Source organism: Lepidochelys kempii, chromosome 21 (assembly GCF_965140285.1).
Source record: "Lepidochelys kempii isolate rLepKem1 chromosome 21, rLepKem1.hap1, whole genome shotgun sequence".
Classification (NCBI taxonomy): Eukaryota; Metazoa; Chordata; order Testudines; family Cheloniidae; genus Lepidochelys; species Lepidochelys kempii.
In genome coordinates, this window is record NC_136400.1 from 12,133,471 (window position 1) to 12,153,266 (window position 19,796).

The window sequence follows — 19,796 nt, forward strand, 5'->3', positions numbered from 1 at the left end:
TCTTTGCATCTGATTTTATTTTATCTTGACAGCAGTAACCTTTTAATGTTGATGTGCCATTGAACCAGCCTGTCTAATCTGAGAGGCCATGTGGCTTGGCAGACTCAGTCTGGGATGTTGCCAGCTGGGTGATGATGGGCAAGTCACTTCACCTTTCTTATGCCTCAATACCCCCCCTCCTTAACACCCCAGTTTCTAAAAATGGGAAAGATACCATCCACAAAGCGCTTTAAGATCTACAGATGAAAAGCACTACATTTGAGATTTGGTGGATGAAGAAAGCATGAGTGCTTCCATCTCCAGTCCCTTCCAGGGTGATCAGCACCGAGGGAAGGAGCCAGCAAACACACAGGAAAAGACCCCAGAAGGTTTGGTTAAGCAACTCTTAAATAACCTTAACCTCCTGAGGCCATAAGCCTAGCATCTCCTTTTTCCCTCCTCTACTATCCACTGACCTGCCAAGAGGGACAACATCAAAATGGGGGTGATTCAGAGCAAGATTTAAGAACAGAGACATTCCCACATTACACTGCTGGAATTGATAGAATATTAGTACGCTGGCCTGTTGGGCAAGAGGAACAGTTTATCCAATACCTTGTGAAGTCTGGATTTCTTGTCTGGGCTGGCTGGTTCCTAGTTCTGTCCCCAAACCGGTTTGCCTGGTTAAGCTCTCAAAAGTTGAGCTCAAAGTGGTTAAAGATGGAAGAGACTTGTTATCTTAAAGACCACCCCTCTTCACAGGAAGGATGTGGACTCCCGATAAAGAATGTACCAGATAGTAAGATTACACTTAAAGACACGTGCTTACACATTGTGGAATTTATTTTCCAGAAGGAAAGGAGGAGTTGTGGGTTATGTCTGCAGCTTCACACCCCCCCCCTTCCCTGACCTGGTTTGTCCCAACAACCTGAGTTTGAGCAGGGACAGCAAGTGAAAGTGAGAGCGCATTAGAAGGAAAGAGAATTAACTGGCCAAGCAGGACTTAAAGCCAGCTAAGCATTTCAAAGGCTGTGCATTTGCACACCAGGAGGGGATTGCAGGGTCAAGATGAGATTAATGGGGGTGTAGAAACCATGAAGCCCACATGAACTCCTCAGACTTTAACCTAACCTTGTAATACTCCTCACATGGAGGTCAGTGAAATTCCCCAACCTTTTCCCTTTCTCCTGGGGATTTGCTGTGTGTTTTTCTATGGGAACCTTCTTCTCAAAACCACACAGGAGGAGCCTCTCTCCAGGGCAGGTTTCCTGCCCCCCATTCTCATAAATCTATTTTAATGCAGTGGTTTGTGCATTTCTCCCTATAAGTAAGCGTCCCTTGCTCTAAAGGAAGCAACACCTTGCTGCTCCCCACCCAGAGGAAGTGAGGTGGGGGAGGTACCCCCATAGACTGTCACTGACACTTCCTGAGGACAAACCCTCAATGGAAGCAGAGTTTAAGGGGAGTCCAATGAATTAGTCTCATGGGGATCCAAGGCCACCCATTCTGCTGTCTGCTTGGGGGCAAGGATAGGTTTTGCTGTTCAAGGAGAAACCTCCAGGGCATTGTATGGGGGGGGGGGGGAAGAGGAAGGGAGGGGGAGGTGAAGGGCTTCTGCTTCAACATTTGCCGGGGAGGGGGCACTGTATGCCCCTCAGCTCTGAAGTTGCCCTTTGGATGTCCAGTAAGCCCCTCTCCACATTGCCTCCTACCTGTCTCGCTCCTGGATACGGCATGAAAGAGAAAAGACTTGCTGATTCCTCACCCCACAATATCCAGCCCAAATTGTTCCTCCTCTTGCTTAGCTTCCCCCACTGAATGGGGGGGGGGGGAAGGGAGAGAAGCAGGTGGACAAGAGTTTAGTTAACTGGCTCCTAAACTCCTCTTTTGTCACTGGCTCCCATTCCCTTGCAGGAGCCTCATGGGGGCAGGGATACAGATTACCGATACCCACAAATCGAAGTGGGAAGTGAATCCCGTTCTCAAGCAGGTCCCCTCCTCTTAGGCCCAGGCTGCAGATGAACAGGAGTTCATCGATACGACAGGATCAATCAGGAGGACTATTAGAGAGGTCGGCTTCTTTCTCCCTCCCTGGACAAGCTGCCCAACTCCACTCATGCATGAGCTGGGGGGGCGGGGGAAATTTGGCACCGACAAAGCAATAACAACCATCCTGCCCCCCACTCTCCCAAAGAACGGATGGAAAAAGGGGGTGCCCCCTGCCCGGGCTGGGAGATCACCACTTAGTATCGATAACCCATCAGAGGGCAGGGGGAAGGAGTGTGTGTAGGGAGAGGGGAAGGGTCACCGACCAGCCAGGATCAGGATCGGGACCGAGTCTGAGGTGTGGGTGTGTCACCGACCGACCGGGACCGGGACCGGAACCGGGACCGAGCCCCGGGGAAGGTGGGGGGTCACCGACCGAGACCGGGACCGCTGTCCGGTGCCCCCGGCCGCACTCACCTCCCCGGCAGCTTAGCGCTCCGCTTCCAGAACTGCCTGCTGCTCTCCGCGGCCATGGCGGGCGCTGGGGCCGGGCCCCGGCCGGCTCCGGGCGGGGGGACAAGCAGGGGCCGCAGGTCCCGGAGCCGCGGGCCGAGGCCGCTTCACCTCCTCCCTCCGGAGGCCCCGCTGCCAGGCTCCGGCGCCGCCATTTTGGATCCGGGAGGGCCCACCCCGGCCATTGGCTTCCTGGCCCCGCGGCCTCCGGCTCGGCCAATCCTGAGCCGGGATCCGGCCCGGTCGTGAAGCGAGGGCGTCCGGGCAGAGGGGCGGGGCCGCGAGAGGCGGGAGAGACCATCTGCGGCCAGGGAGGAATAAACCATCTCCGCTGGAGTGGAGTGAACCATCTCCACTGAGGAGGGGGAAGGGGTCGGGTAAATCACCTCCACTGATTGGGAAAGGGAGAAGCTACTCTGCTTGGGAGAGGAGTGGGAGAATAGGGTAGATTTTCTGCCTTGAAGAGGAGGGGTAGAGTGTGTTAAACTATTTGCGTTTGGAGGGAGTTACACGCTCTGCACTGGGGAGGAGAGGGTTAAGCCATGCGCCCCAGACGCGGCGTGGAGTGGGATTAAACTAAGGAGTGGGTTAAACCATCTTCGCTGGGGGAGGATAGGTGGAGAGGGTTAAGCCATCTGCACTGAGAAGGAGGGAGTGATGTAGGATCAAACTGTTTGCACTGGGAGGGAGTGGGTGATAAAGCTGGCGGGCTCCTGCTGGGTCCCCTATGATTCAAGTCCAACCAATGTTTCCATATCACCCCCCTTTTCAGGTGCTTGTAACTTTGCCTTGGGGAGCCCTGAAACTTCCCACCTCTGGCCTCTGCCCAATGACAGTTTGTTTTTATTTATTTTAAGTTAAATTGGACAGGAAACATTCCAAATTCTGACACTTTCAGCTGAGAGTGGGGTGGGGGTCGGGGTGGGGGGAAGCACTTTCTCCATTAGCATAAAAATGTCTTAGATGTTTCAGTTCTAGGACCTGAGTGGTTTGGGGCTGAATCCTGGATTGCATCAAAAACACAACTCCCAGGTTGATCGTGTGCCTCTTGGAATCGTGGTGGAAATCCACCTTGATTTGCCCAACCTTAAAAAAAAATCTTTTTTTGCCCATGCAAGTGGGGTTACACAAGGAAAATGGTAATGCAAATTTTAAAACTTGTAAGGCGCTCAGTTATCCCGGTGATGAGCACAGTACATACGGCTAGGCAAATCAAAAAATAGGTCAGATGGATGGGTATGCATGGCAATTATATAAACAAACATTTCTCTCTCCTTGTGAAAATGTTATCGAATGTAATAGAAATTGGTAACTTTTCCATCGTGTTTTTGAACCATCCGATTAAATGCGATAAATAATTATAACTCTGCTATAGAATTCTACAGGATGGTAAAAAAGGAACTCACAGAAAGCTGCGGTGCCCTTTCAGATTTCAGTGGGGAGGGGACAACTTTCAGCAGGAGTCCAGAGGCTGTTTCAGTCCCCAGAAGCTCTTGGATTATTTGAAGAATAAAAGTGTAAAAATGAGCCTATTTCAGGAGCATTTGTTGTGATTATTTCCTATATGTTTAATAACAATTCATGAAGGTTTACAACAACAAAATGACCAGCACTGGACAAACAGGAAACTAAGCAAGCTAAGCAATCTGCACCTGTGGCATGTAGACCCAGTACCAAATAAAACCTATTTCAATTTGAGAAAACAACAAGGGTCCGAGCATACAGAAGTTTGCGAATACAGACTAACACGGCTGCTACTCTGAAACCTTCCATAGGAATGACACTCAAAGCAGACATCCCAAACCAGTAATTAACTAACAAAGTCAACTAAAAAGAAAAGGAGGACTTGTGGCACCTTAGAGACTAACAAATTTATTTGAGCATAAGCTTTCGTGAGCTACAGCTCACTTCATCGGATGCATAGAACTAAGTCAACTAATAAAATCTAAAAAAACCCTCCAAAAACAACCACTCTCCCCCAAGCAGAGTTTTGACTGAAAAGGGTGAAGTGCCAGATTGTTCATGTAATTGACTAGGGACTGTGCTAACACTCTTGATTTTATGTGGAAGGCTCTCAGATATTATGGTGAAGGGCGGCAGTATAAAACCCATATGTAGGGACACAGGCAGGTGCTACCAGTAGTCATTCTGAACAGAAACCTGTGTTTAGTCCAAAATGCTTTTGTGCATAATGAGCAGAGCATTCTGAATCATTGCTTTGTTTGGGAAGTCCCTAACATTCATTCGTAGGCTGATCCTTGTCAAACATTTTGAGCTTTCACCCCATCTTTTTCTCTTGTAGTACAGCAATTGCTCACCATGATACCACTTTGGGAACAACCACCCCTCCCCCCGCCCCCCCCGTTCATCTAATGCCATCCACTGTCACTTGTGCTATTTTAGGGAGGAAAATTCCACAGATTCTCTTTAAGTAGAAACCTGGTCCAGGCAGCAGGTGTATTCCCAGCTTGATTGCATGTTCCTTCTCTTATACTGATTTCACGTCAGGGCAATTGCTTTGCCACGAGTGGAATCGCATCCTGATTTACACAGGCGCACGTGAGAAGAGAAGCAGGGCAAAGAAGCTCCTTTTCCTTCAGGCTGGTGTGTGACGAAGTGGGACTGTTCTTAATGTTTTCTCTGAATATTGTGGGGGTGCCTCAGTTTCCCCTATGCAGTTCTTAAGTATCTAGGTGGTGGGATAAGGGTGTATGATCATTGCAGAGCCCTAGAGGGCAGCTGTGTGCAGGGGTCTGGACACAGAGAATGGCCAGCACCCTGTTTCCTGGCAACTGATGGCCTGGCCCTTCCCCCCTGCAAGGTGACAGCTAAAGGGTTGAAGACAAAGAGATCAGGTGACCTCCTGGCCCAGGAAAGGGACAAAGCCCAGAGGAGGAGGAGCTGGAGAGAGTTTTCAGTTTGGGGCTGGCTCCGGACGTGGAGTGAAGTGCAGATGCGGTTGTCTGGCTCACTGCCCCCAAAATGGGCTCGGCTGAGGGGTCCTGTTCTCTGTACCGAAAAACTCTGTTTTAGACCATGTTCCTGTCATCTAATAAACCTCTGTTTTACTGGCTGGCTAAGAGTCACGTCTGACTGCGGAGTTGGGGGGCAGGACCCTCTGGCTTCCCCAGGACCCCGCCTGGGCGGACTCGCTGTGGGAAGCACACGGAGGAGCAGAGGAGGCTGAATGCTCCGAGGTCGGACTCAGGAAGGTGGAAGCCGTGTGTGAGCTTCTTGCCCTGAAGACAGTATGCTCCCAGAGAGGAGACTCCCCCTGAGTCCTGCCTGGCTTTGCAGGGAGCAGTTCCAGAGCATCGCCCGGGGACTCCGTGACATGGTGTTCACTAGCAAATAAGAATGTGCTGGAACGTGCTAACTAAAATGATCTCAAATGCAACTTTGCAGGCAGTCAGATGGACCTGAGCTTAAACCCCAAATCTGAAGATACCCTCCATACACCTAACATACCTAAAGTGACCATGGGCATGTCTACACTGCAATGTCAACCCAGATTTTGAACTCAGGCTCAAGCCTAACCCCCCTTTCATCTACACAGAAATTGCACTGACCCAGGGCTCGGACCCAGGACCCTTCAGGTGTGCAGGGTCTGAGTCTGTGTCAAGTCAGGACACAGGGATTCAAGCCCTATTGCTTTTCAGTGCGGATGCAGTCCCACTGGACTGGAGCCCACCAAAAGTATCCCACAATCGCAGGGGTCGACTTTCTTTGTCCTCTGAACAGTCAAGTATGGTGAACAGTTAACTTTTCCACAATGCATCATGAACAAAGGGCTAGAGTGGCCACCTTCTGGGAGGGTGCTAGGAAGTCTGGGATATGGATGGTGGGAGTCAAGCCTGCACAATGCAATGTAGATGCTGGAGCCTCAGGTTGGGACCTAGGGTTCAACACTTCCTAAAATGGGGTTAGCAATGAACGTAGATGCTCCAGCCCTAGGTGAACAAACCCAGTGTCTGCTTACTCAAGTTCTACTAACCCTGGGCTTACATTACAGTGTAGACATACATCATATGTCCTGGTTTTTCATCTGTATCCCTGGATCTTCTTTTGGAACATCTGGGATGGATGTGTTTGTGTCTCAGTGAAGCTTCCCCCCCCCCCCCCACTTGTTTTTGTTTTACATTAGACATTCAGGGGTTTTTTAAACCCGGAAACTCTCTTGGAGATTGGAGGGCTGTTAGCCTTGTAGGGGGGGAAGGATAGTTCAGTGGTTTGAGCATTGGCCTGCTAAACCCAGGGTTGTGAGTTCAATCCTTGAGGGGGCCATTTGGGATCTGGGGCAAAAATTTGGGATTGGTCCTGCTTTGAGCAGGGGGTTGGACTAGATGACCTCCTGAGGTCCCTTCCAACCCTGATATTCTATGATCTATGGAACTCAAACGTGGGAGAAACACTTGGGGCATCTTTGTTAAAGATCCCACACCTTTCCATTAAGGAGTGGGGAAGGAAGAGACACTACACAGTTGAGATCTCCAAAGAATTATCCACCAAGAGCAGGAAGGAACTTTCCATTGTTGATATTTCCAAGGTTAAAAAACAAGCAGAACCATACCTCCCCCAACACCCCATGCACTCCCCTTTTTTTTAAAGGGGGGAAAATCTTCTGAATGTGAATGTGTGATACAAGTGACGTGTTGATCTCCCTGCCCCTGTCCTGCGGAGCGGGGGTGCAAGTACCGACTATAGAGCTCCTGGGCTTTAGTTTTTAGGTGGGTGTAGGTTTTGTGGCTGCTTCTCCAAGGAGCTGATCAGCCAGGGGGTTTATGACACTTGTGCTGAATCTGCTGTTGAGGGAAGGGAAGAAAGCTTCCTGCTCTATGGGAGGGGTGAAGTTAGAGGCGGTCAGTGGGAGCCTGCAGCAAAAGCTTGCCAGCCCCAGGAAACTTGCTGGAGTGCTGACTTTACCCTGGCATTTCCTATGTGTCTTTGGCTGCCTCCCGCAGGGATACAATTGCCAGCTAAGCCAGCTAACAGGGACTTGAGCAGAGGCCAGTTCCTAGACTGATGCCGTAACCGCCGGCTCATCCTTCTTCTCTGATGACTTCGGATCAGGACCTTTGTCCAGGACTCTACACTTTACCATTGCCCAGCAACTAGTTCCACATTATGGAATTTCTTTTCTGTATCAATTTTCTTTTCCTCTCTCTCTCAGAATAAAAACAACAAAATCCAACACCGTAAACATTGCATTACAATCGCTGTGTTCATGAAGAGAACACAAACGCTGCAAAGCCAGGCACCCCACGCCAGGGCGTTCCAAAGCGAACATTTCCCAGGCACCCTTAACTCTGTCCCTTGGCCTGGCTGCACTATTCGCCAGCTTTTTCAAGCCCTCAGCACCCACAATTGGTGCCAACGTTTCCTGAGAGTGCAGCTCCTGGGTAGACATCTAAGGAGGGGGCCAAGTTTGCAGACATGCTCAGCCCCTCACAGCTCCCATTGAGAACCATGGCCTCTGCTTTTGAGTCTCTAAATGGAAGCCGAGCTCCTTTGAAAACGGATCCTGTCGTATGATGTTCAATGACACGATCCCCTCAAGGGAGCTCAGAGCCTCTACAAATCAGGTCCTAAGTCTCCCAAGGCGGCCACTTTTGAAAATTTGGACCCAGGTTTATTTCTCCTAGCTTGTTTTGTAAGTCAATGAGGAGGGGTGGTTTGGCTGCTAAAGCAAAGAGCTGGACGCTGGGCCTCCTGGACTGTCTGTCATAACCTTCATCTGCGCGCTGGCCCATGCTCAAGTTTGTTCCTTTGAGTCCATCAAGGCAGCTAAGACCTTTGCGAAGGCCAGTCTGGACCCTCCTTAAACCAGTGAGACTCAGACGGAGGCTTGCGAGCCACGAGTGGTTCTTTAATGGGTCTCCTGCAGCTCTTTGCAGCACACAGTGTTAAAACATTGTGTGACTGAATTATTAACCAATCTAAGTTATTAATCAATCAGGATGCTTTTACTACCTTATTAACCAATTAAGTTTCTGACTTGCACTAAGTTATTAACTTATTTGCTGTGAGAATAATATATATATTTCCCCATCATTCACACAACTGTGTCTCTTTTGAGTAATGTTGATCGCTCCTGAACCACTGAGGTCTGAGTATCACTGCCCTAAACTTTTGTTACAGGCTGAAAACAAAACAAACATTTGCAATTCTGGAATATGTATTTGGGGAGCATTCAAACTGGCCTGTGCAGACATATATTAATTGCCTTGAGATAATTAGCAATCAATTTATTCAAGGTAAAAACTCAAGTGTCAACCTGTCCGTCTGACTGAGGGCAAGTCACTGCCCCGCTTTGTGCCTCAGTTTCCCCATCTGTAAAGTGGGGATAATAATGCAGGCCTGTGTCAAGAGGATTCCTTCGATACTCTCAAAAGTGCTGTGAGGACATGAGAAGGAAGGTGTTCTAGGTGGGCAAAATGCTATTATTTGTATAACAATTCAAGAAGAGAATGGGTCTGATTCTCCATTGCCCTGCACCAGGCGTGGTCACTTACACCAGGGCTAAGTGAGCAGAAAGTAAGTATAAACTGCTGGCGGGCTGATTTGCTGGCGTCGCTGGCCCCCTGTGCATGAGCGTGAATGATTTACATGCAGTGTGAGGTGAAGGAGAATGGCCCCCCATGTTTCTCTTGAACATTCAAGTGAGGAAGTGTCTTCTTTAAAGTTAGACAAGGATTCTGAGGACAGATTTTCTAGAGCTCAGCAGACACCACTGGGGTCAGGTTTTCAGACGACCCAAGCACTGAGCACATGAAAATCTGGCTCTTTGTTTCAATGCCTCAATGGGACACGCTAACACCAGAGGGCAGTGCAATTCTACAGCTGATAAGAAGCCAGGACACCTACACTCCCCTGCGCTATACACCTTACAGAGCTTCTCTTTTCTTCTGAACCAGCCAGCAGGAGCCTCCCAGCTGGAAGTTGGCCAAAGGCAAAGGCCAACTTTCGTTTCTGAGCAAGACTAAAAGTGAAGGGACAAGAATCAGTTCCCCTTCCTGCGCCCTGCCAAGCAGGGGAAAGTACTTAAAGCCAAGAGAAAGTTAATGTTGTGGCTCCCAGCTGCAGCGAGATCAGCCTCTCCAAGGCAGGGGCAAAGTAGGGGGCATGCATGCTTCCTCTTAAGTCCTATTAGAACAGAAAGCTTCAGAGTTTCATACTTCCATAGACTTTAAGGTCCGAGAGGACCATTAAATCACCTAGCCCAGTGGTTATCAAACTTTTGTACTGGTAACCCCTTTCAGATAGCAAGCCTCTGAGTGTGACCCCCCCCTTATAAATTAAAAACACTTTTTTATATATTTAACACCATTACAAATGCTGGAGGCGAAATGGGGTGTGGGGTGGAGGTTGACAGCTCACGACCCCCCATGTAATAACCTTGCGACCTCCTGAGGGGTCCCGACCCCCAGTTTGAGAACCCTTGACCTAGTCTGACCTCCTCTATATCATGAGTTCTCAACCTTTTTCTTTCTGAGGCCCCCACAACATGCTATAAAAACTCCTGGGCCCACCTGTGCCACAGAGGTACAAAAATAAAAAAAGAGAATATTATTTTTGTTTTACTTACTTAGTGTGAAACTCGTTGCTGATGCTGACCCACAGGCAGGGTGGCCTGCTGAGGTGAGTAAAGGGGCGGAGGTAGCGTTCCCTCCCCGAGTCCCACCGCCTGGGGCTGAAGCCGGGTTTATTTTGGCAGATCCCCTGAAACCTGCTCACGGCTACCCAGGGGGCTGCAGATCCTTAGTTGCGAATCACTGCTTAGAGAACTGCAGATACTCCTATAGTGAGCCTAGTAACTTGTGTTTGGCTAAAGCATATCTCCCAGAAAGGCACCCAGGGCTGATTGGACAACATCAAGAGATGGAAAATCCACCCCTTCCCTTGGCCACTTGTGCCAGTGGTTAATCGCCCACATTATGACAAATGCATGTCTTATTTCCAACGTGCCCTGTTTCTAACAGGGGCTCAAGGTACTAGCAGTGATCATCCTTGTGACGTCTTACATAGCGATCAGCCTGAGTCACTGCCCCCCCGCCACTTCCAAATCCTCAACATCTGGCAGTCGGCATCTCACTTTCATAAACGGCCCCTCTCTTTATAATGGGCTGGAAAAGACTTGAGATCAAAACACATCCCCCCCAAAGATTAGGCTGATCAAAATCTGCAACCAGCTTTTGCAGCTGGAGCTCAGCCTTCCCTTCCATCTGGTTAGCAAACTCACCATGCACCGCAAACGACGTGAACACAAATCACGTCACCGAGAGACAACACCGCTTTGCTCATAGCCCTTTGCAAACCATGAATGCACGAAACCTCACAACTTCATAATCAGCGGGCGGTCAGATCTGTATTACTAGTCCCGGTTTGCAGAGGGGGAAACTCTGGCACAGTGAGTCCAAAGGTCAATGGTTTCTGAAGCGGCCATCGACTCGGGTCACCTCCAGGTTCGGGACACCTTGGTGCCTGAATTTCAGAAGCATGAGGCACCTGTAAGTGCAGCAGAAGCCAATGGGGGCTGTAAGTGCTCAGCATCTCTGAAATCAGGCCTGCTTACCATGCCCCGGGGAACGTAACCTCCTTGAACCAGGGGACAGGCTTGACAATCTGGTCTAAGTGCTCAGGGTCTGCCCCAATTCCCACTGAAGTCTGTAGAAAGATTCCTTTTCATGTCAGTGGTCACTGAATTGGGTCCTTCGCAATCCAGGCTGGATAGGGTGATAAGGAGGATGGAGAGGATAGGTCAGGACAGGAGATAGAGAAAATTCCCTCTCACTAGGAATTTTACCTCTGGTTTCTCCACAGATTGGCCCCACAGGCTTTGTTCCTTGGGGAAATTGTTTGGGAACGACTCCGATGAAATCAGCCCTAGTTACAAGACATTCCCCTCCTCTCTGATGGGCTAAGCCAGCATCCCAATTACTGCCCCCCAAAGGAAGGTGGTGCTCAGATTTTAATCCCTTACTTGCCATCTCGCAGCAGGGTGGGAGAGGAAAAGTTTGACTTTAAGGTTTTATTCTGCCCAAATCCTGGTTTTCCCATGACAGGTGAAATGCACCCCAGGGCAGAGGGCCCTCATGGGGCTAGACCGGCAAATGAACTCGCAGACAGATAGTCAAGGGCTCAGCATCCGCAACTGGGACGTGGTTTTCTAATGAGCTCATTCAGGCACCTAAGGGGATGAAATACCACCTGCAAGCTGAGGAAAGGCACCGATCAGCAAAGGGAGCCAGGCTCCAGCTGTCTGAGGCCAGCTCCCCATTCCTGTGTGACATCAGTTTGGTGGGGCTCAGCCCAATTCCCAGCAGCCAGGCATTCGCTTCACACAAACACCACAACCAGCAGTGACTCAGGCCACCTGGTCAGCAGCCTCAGTGGAGAAGGCAAGGCCCTACTGAGACTAAATTCCCCCATCAGGCCCTCCACAGCTGAGTCTCATTGACAGATTAGGATGGGGGGAAGCTGGCCACGGGCCGAAGCAGAGCAAGAGGGAAGGGAGGAAGCCCCCATTAAAAGAACCAGAAGTCCTAGAGATCACTCCAGCCCTCAGCTCAAAAGCCTCGTCTCCAGCCCAGGTCCGTCACGAGTAAGCACAGAGTGGGGAGGGAATACTACAAAGTTTATGGTAACGCTGGTTCTGGGGGTAACCATGGTAGGGAGGGATGGGACGGAATAAAAAGCATGCGAGCGGTTAGGGAGCTCCCACTGGGGTCAGGTATTTACGGCTGGCGGGGGTGAGTGTAAGGGCCAATGGAGGGAGTATTTAGGGGAACTGGTGCCACTCGCTCAGTGTGGCACGGACGGGTATGCTAGGCCCGATGTGCTTTCAGTGACGCCGGTATAAGCCTCCAAGCGAAGAGGGGCTCTGGCCTACATGCGACGCCCGCGAAGTCAAGAGTTACTCCGGGCTCACGCTGGCCCAGGGTTTGCATTGAGAAGGATTCTCAGACGAAGCTGACGAGACACGGTCCGGCAGCTAAGGGAGCGTGGGGGGCGAGTGAGCGTACGTCGGCTCATGATGATTAGTTATGATTGGTACCGTGGGCGGGGGCGTGCCCAGGGAGCAGGGCCCCCCTGTGCTAGGCGCTGTACAAATACAGTTCCAAAGGCTGTTTACTGTTGATGGCTCCAGCATAAAACGAGAGAAAGAGCCAAGACAGTGGAACACTGAGGCTTTATTCATTCCCACCAGGCCTCTCTCATCAAGCACTTCCTGCCAGTAGAGTTCCCAGATATTACCCTCTCCATACCGTCATCCTCTGACACCCCCTCTTGGGAAGCCGTCTCACGTAACACTCTCAGATGCACTGGTACTTATGTTGTCCATGAATGCCTCAGGAAGCCGTTGACTAGGCTGGAATAAAACCTTATCAGGCCATCTTATGTTCGATCAGTGCTGGAGTGGTACCAGTGCCGCAAGGAGCTCCTCGCTCCTATGATAGCAGCCCCGTCAAAGGCTCCCTGAGCTGAATAACAGCCCTTGTCAAACAGCGACTTTGGGCAAGTTTGTCTGGGCCTCAGTTTCTCACGGGTGACCTGGGGCTAATTGTACCTTTCCTCTCTCCCACTCTTTGCTGCCCTGTCTGTTGAGATTGTCAGCTCTCTGGGAGAGGCGTTGTCTATTGTGTATATATATGTGCAGCATCTAGCACGATGGGGCCCTGGGCCCCACATACACAACAGAAATAAGAATAGAGTCCACACAAACAGACTCACACAGCCCTGATCTTGATTGGGGCCTGCAGGCGCTCTCATAATGTACCCTGTGGTCTGGGACGGCGCTCTTTGGCAGAAGGGATACAGTAATACAAATTAATAGATTTCCATTTATTTGGGTCCCTTTGGAATCCACATACACCAACCTAAGATGGCCCCCAGAACTTTTTTTTTTTTAAAGTTTGGAAAGGGGGAATGGGAATTGCTCAAACCTGACTTCGATAGAAATTTTTTTTAAAGTTGCAATGAAAGCCACTTGTATGTGGCTGTTAACAATTCCTCTGCAGGATTTGCCACCCAAACCTTGCAGCTTTGGGGTAAGGCACAGAGGCCGAAAGTGAAACTGATTAGACTAGTTCCACTCTCCCAGCTGGAAACATTCGCAGTGGTACAGAGTAATTGAGAGTCAGGCCACAACAATTATGAGATTGGCTTAAAAATCATGGTTTTTAAAATGAATAAACATGGGTTCTTTGTCTTGCCTTTAGGCAGAACTCGGGTAACGTTTTCTGGATTTTCTCCACAACCATGAGGGCTAGAAATTTTTTTTTAAACAGAAGTCGACATTCTCACCAAATCACTTGCCTCCAGGAGCTGGGGCTTTAAGAAAAACACCAAATATCGCAAGTCTCTAATGAAGATAAAATGAAGATAAAATGATGGGAGTTGACAATACTGCCGTTCTTGCCCCAGTGAACCTATAATCTAAGGCCCTGATCCTGAAAACACTTGAGCAGGTGCATAACTTTGCATCTGTTAAGAGTGTGCATGATGGGAGGGCCTGAATTCTTTTTAGCTTCTTTTAAGGGAGGAAGCCAAACAGAGTCACTCCCCATCCTAAAGTGCAGGATCTAGGGCTGGCAGTAATACATCCCTGCCCCATGTGGGGTCAAAAATCTCTTCATTGCCTGAACAGACCAAGGAGGCACTACTGATTTCTTGGCCATGGAGACAAGTCCTCCCCCAGGCCCCTGTCCTAGGTGCTGGTCTCCAGCAGGGGGAAGCAGCTTACCTTTTTCTGGCTCTAGGCAGGTGGATAATTTGGTTTCTGCCAATATTTGGGTCAGGTGCCTTCTGTTTGGCCATAGTTAGTGTCTAACTGTTAGATTAGCCCACTGCTACCTTCTGTTTTTTGTTTGTTTGTTTGCATCTTCATCTGAAGCATCTGGCACTGGCCACTGTTGGAGAAAGGATCCTGGACTAGATGGACCTTGGTTCTGATCCCATCTGGCAATTCCTGTGTTCCCTTTGCTTTATAGGTTCCTGGTGAGCTGAGTAGTTGGAGGAGTTATTCCTTTAGCAGAGCAGGGTCCCAATGGGAAGAGTATATGGTCTCTCAGCCATTAACGGCTAAGGTCCGTGGCACAGTGGCGAGGCATCATTTCCAGCCGGTGCAAAGATATCGCAGCCGATCCATCCACCAGGTCTCCTCCCTTTTCTCTCTCAGAAGGAGGTACGTTAGCCCTGACCTGCTCACTGAGTCTAACCTTTGAGGGGCTGGAAATGCCTCCTGTTGGTGGGAATGAAAGATGGAGACGAAATTGAAAGGCCTATTTCCGGATGTCCCCATTCAAACAAACTTCCATTGACACTGATGGGAGTTTGCTTGATTAAAGCTCCAGGCTTTGGCCTTTTGAGTTCAGTGGGAATTTCTGGCAGTCATAGCCTAGAAATCTGGCCAGAGCACCACAATGGGAGCTTCTGAGCACTGAGCTAATTTGGTCAACCTGGCCTAGAGAGCAGGTCCTGCTGGGCTCTTATGAATCTGGAAAACATGGTCTGTGGATTTCCAGGAGAGCTGTGGGCGCTCAGCCCCGCTGAGGAGTCAGCCTGCAGGCTTGGCTTTGCACCTTTTCTTTTAAGTTATTTTATTTTATTTTGCAATGCTTTTTTTTTTTTTTTTTTTTTTAAATGTCTGTGTCAGTATAGAGCTGGCTCAAGGGGCCTGCAATCTAGAGCTAAGTGGTTACACTGCAGCAAATAATTGATTCAACATATATTTGGTGATTTTAATGAAATAATAATAAAGACCTCACTCTAATCTAGCACTTTTCATCTGTCGTTCTCAAAGCGCTTTACAAGGGAGGGCACAGTAGCATTATCCCCATTTTACAGGTGGGGAAACTGAGGCACGGAGAGGGACGTGACTTGCCCAAGATCACCCAGCAGCCCAGTGGTAGAGGTGGTAGAACCCAAATCTCCTAAGTGCTCTATCCACCAGGCTGCCAACAGCTGGGAGACTGCTAGACTCTATGTTATTGAGATTAAAATAATAAGGAGGCCTATGCAAGGGCTTAGGCACCTAACATCATTAATTATTCGGTAAACACAATTAAATTTAATCTCACCAGCATTAAAATTAGTTCCACAGGAACTCGAGCAATCAACCACCTGTCCCCTTCACTGTTTCTAAAAGGGGACTAGAGTGGGCCCCCTTTACAGCAGGCAGGTCTCTCAATGCAGGAGCTCAGGAGCATGGCTTGTTGTTGATTAAGGGGGCTGGGAACCCTTCTCTGCACTTGAGGGTTGGGGGATGTGGAACGCGGTCAAGAGCACATAGGATCATGGGGGACATAACCAAGTTTTGGTTTAGCAGGAATCTTGGTGAGATGGGGCTACAGAGTGTGTGTGTGTGTGAGTGAGATGGGGTTACAGTGTGAGAGAGAGAGATGGGGTTACAGTGTGTGTGTGTGTGTGAGAGAGAGAGAGAGATGGGGTTACAGAGTTGTGTGTCTGTGTGTGAGAGATGGGGTTACAGAGGGTGTGTGTGTGTGAGTGTGAGATGGGGTTACAGTGTGAGAGAGAGAGATGGGGTTACAGTGTGTGTGTGTGAGTGTGAGATGGGGTTACAGTGTGAGAGAGAGAGATGGGGTTACAGTGTGTGTGTGTGTGTGAGAGAGAGAGAGAGATGGGGTTACAGAGTTGTGTGTCTGTGTGTGAGAGATGGGGTTACAGAGGGTGTGTGTGTGTGAGTGTGAGATGGGGTTACAGTGTGAGAGAGAGAGATGGGGTTACAGTGTGTGTGTGTGTGTGAGAGAGAGAGAGAGATGGGGTTACAGAGTTGTGTGTCTGTGTGTGAGAGATGGGGTTACAGAGGGTGTGTGTGTGTGAGTGTGAGATGGGGTTACAGTGTGAGAGAGAGAGATGGGGTTACAGTGTGTGTGTGTGTGTGTGAGAGAGAGAGAGAGATGGGGTTACAGAGTTGTGTGTCTGTGTGTGAGAGATGGGGTTACAGAGGGTGTGTGTGTGAGAGAGAGAGAGAGAGATGAAGTTACAGAGTGTGTGTGTGTGAGAGAGAGAGAGTTACAGAGGGTGTGTGTGTGAGATGGGGTTACAGTGTGTGTGTGTGTGTGTGTGAGATGGGGTTAGTGTGTGTATGTGTGTGAGAGAGAGAGAGAGAGAGAGCGTTACAGAGGGTGTGTGTGTGAGATGGGGTTACAGTGTGTGTGTGTGAGAGAGAGAGAGATGGAGTTACAGAGGGTGTGTGTGTGAGATGGGGTTACAGTGTGTGTGTGTGAGAGAGAGAGAGATGGAGTTACAGAGGGTGTGTGTGTGAGATGGGGTTACAGTGTGTGTGTGTGTGAGAGAGAGAGAGAGATGGAGTTACAGAGGGTGTGTGTGTGAGATGGGGTTACAGTGTGTGTGTGTGAGAGAGAGAGAGATGGGGTTAGTGTGTGTGTGTGTGAGATGGGGTTAGTGTGTGTGTGTGTGTGTGTGTGTGTGAGAGAGAGAGAGAGAGAGAGAGAGAGAGAGAGAGTTACAGAGGGTGTGTGTGTGAGAGAGAGAGAGAGAGAGAGTTACAGAGGGGGTGTGTGTGAGAGAGAGGGAGAGATGGAGTTACAGAGGGTGTGTGTGAGATGCGGTTACAGTGTGTGTGTGTGTGTGTGTGTGAGAGAGATGGAGTTACAGATGGGGTGTGTGTGAGATGGGGGTACAGGGTGGGTGTGTGTGTGTGAGAGAGATGGAGTTACAGATGGGGTGTGTGTGTGAGATGGGGGTACAGGGTGGGTGTGTGTGTGTGAGAGAGATGGAGTTACAGATGGGGTGTGTGTGAGATGGGGTTAGTGTGTGAGAGAGTGAGAGAGAGAGATGGAGTTACAGGGTGTGTGTGTGAGATGGGGGTACAGGGTGTGTGTGTGTGCGCACACGCTAATCAATTCTCCTTGGGAGTCCAAACGACGATCTCCCACCACACGATGTTTCAGCCTGATCCTTTTCCTTTCCAGCACAGCCGTGGGCTCACTGGCTCCATACCTAACACAAGCCCCGCCGACGTCTTTCCTCGCTTGCCTTTCTACTCTGCGACGCTCCTTCGGTTTCCTTGGCCAGCGAAGTTGCCTGTGGAGAAAACATGATCATCTTGTGCCCGGGGGGGTTCTGTGGCATGACCCCCAAGGCCGGGGCCATTGTCGCTGCTGTCTACATGATCCTAGTGACCAACATGTACCTGATCTTTGAGTTTGGCCACTTTGAACGAGCAATGACAGACATGGCGCAAATCAAGCCCTTTAACATGACCAAGCTGGGGAAGATGCTACCGTATTGCTACTATACAGCCATCACGCTGGCCATCATGACCTACCCGGTGTGTGTCTTCCTCATCTACTCAGTCCACAAGCGGCACTACAGGGGGTTGTTCGCCTATGTCGCATGGATCACCTTCTACGACCTGGCTAACTGCTTCGTCGTGGCCCTGGCTTACCAGGTCTCCAAAGAAGCCTGGTTTTCCCTCAGCCCCCTGGAGTGGTTTGGGCTGGCCACCAGGATCCCCATGGATTGCTTCTGGCTCTCCTTCATTGTCACATATGCCCTGCTGATTACTGACAGCAAAGGGAAAGGAAGGCTGTCGCTCAGGCTGAGGCGGATCTCTAAGAACGTGTCAGAACCGCCCAAGTTTAGGTTGAGCTCCATTGCTCGGAAAGGCGTGTGAGGGGAGGTTTCGGAGCACTGCATTGGGCTCCATTTTCACATATTTCCTACTGGTGGAGATGAGAGACCATTACCTGTATAATCTCCTTCCTCTGTTGTGTAATTCAGTGTTTCTCTTGCTGTTGCTGCATTTCCCAGGCTGTGCGTTCAAGTCCTGAATAAACCCCCCAAAGCCCATCGTTTATATTTGTGTTTTAGGTTCTTCCCAGGCTTTTATTTTGCAACAGGGAGCCACAGGATGTGGGAACTGGGAGTCGGCAGAACTGGGCCTTTCCACAGCTCTGCGACCGACTCACCAAATGACCTTGAGCAAGTCACGTCATCTCCCTCTACCTCAGTTTTCTCATCTGTAAAAGGGAGAGAAAGATCTTGACGTATAGTATATAGGGAAGGCACTTGAAGCTCGAGGGATGAAAAGCCTGACATAAGGCCAGCTTTTGAAAGGTATTTAGGCATTGCGGGGCTCAGCATTGCAACACCTAACTGATTTAGGAGCCTCACTCTCATTTTAAAAAGGGATTTAGGCACTTGGGACAGCTGTAAGCTATGATCAGGGTATTGTAAGAGCCCCGTGGCAGATGCTGCTGAGAGGATGCATTCAAGTAGACCACGCACTGATGACTTTTTGGCCTATACACTCACCTGGGCTGACTCCCTATCTGATGGAAGAGGCTGTGGCTGCTTTTTCCTGCTACGCCCTCCCGCCCGTGGACTTTCTGCCAGTAGGGGCCTCTAGCAGGATCGGCAGCACAGATCTTTGGCATGCAGCCTAAGCAAATTGTTGCATGGTTGCCAGGTAAGAGTAAACAAATACAGCACCACACTACTGACATAACTACGCAGCTCCTCTATCTAGGACGTAGGCTGCCACAAAACTATTTACGTCACATCCCAGGAAGCACTGGTTTTGAGCAGCACCTTCGGGGGGACAGTGTAGGAACTGGAGCTTAGCAGTGCAGTTGCACATTGTGGACAATAGCCAGGCAGAGTGAGGTTAGCGAGCACAGGTGCCAGCCCAGACTGCAGGTGCACCTTGCTTTGCGGAATAACCTCTCTAATAAAGCACAGGAACCTCCGGACCTGCCAAAGCGGAGAATAGTGCCAATAGGTTTTGTTGCATCTCTGTTGCCCATCAGGGCTATCAACACTGTGTTGGGGACGTCCCCTACCTAGCTGCCAAGATTTTGGAACAACTGAAGAAGAGAGCAGCTTCCAGAAAAGCCAAGCCAGTGCATGCTGGGGCAGGACTTTGGAATTTTTGCCTGGTGCTGTCAGAGGCTCTAGCTAGCCCCCTGAGCTCAAGCCCATTCTACCCGCGGGGTCTGAGATCGTGTGGCTAACGCTAGCCTCCACAGGTTCCAAGATGTCCACCCTGCTATTTTCTAGGGTGTTCCCAGCTGCAGTGTAAACATACCCAGTTAGGTGCCATTGACTTCCCAGGGCTTCAGCCCACGTTTAAATGTTTTCCTGAACCAGGATCTTAGATGGATTTAACTCCCAGCCTCAGTGAGAGTTATGCCTACGTGACAAAGGGACTAATTAGGCTCTATGTGCTCCTTGGTACTCTGCGCCATTTGGATGTCATGTCTCCCTGACAGCATTTCCCTCCTACTGAGCTGGCCTGGCCGGGCAATAGACATAAGCTGCAGCAGGAAGCA

At 49.9% G+C, this 19,796-nt stretch overlaps 2 protein-coding genes across 3 annotated transcripts in view; one reads left to right on the plus strand and one right to left on the minus strand.

Moving 5' to 3' along the window:
- Positions 1–2,713, minus strand: part of TBC1D22B (TBC1 domain family member 22B) — a 37,205-nt gene extending 34,492 nt beyond the window's left edge. The window contains exon 1 of one of the 2 annotated variants that reach the window (XM_073320223.2): positions 2,443–2,710. In XM_073320223.2, the coding sequence (XP_073176324.1) occupies positions 2,443–2,498 (56 nt within the window). In that variant the 5' untranslated portion in view covers positions 2,499–2,710. Of the gene's footprint in view, positions 1–2,442 lie in introns of both variants that reach the window. The other variant, XM_073320224.2, reaches the window with a different exon arrangement.
- Positions 2,714–17,560: 14,847 nt separating this feature from the next.
- Positions 17,561–18,139, plus strand: TMEM217 (transmembrane protein 217). The gene has a single exon (XM_073320410.1). It carries the CDS (start codon positions 17,561–17,563, stop codon positions 18,137–18,139), a length of 579 nt encoding a protein of 192 aa, XP_073176511.1.
- Positions 18,140–19,796: the final 1,657 nt, after the last annotated feature.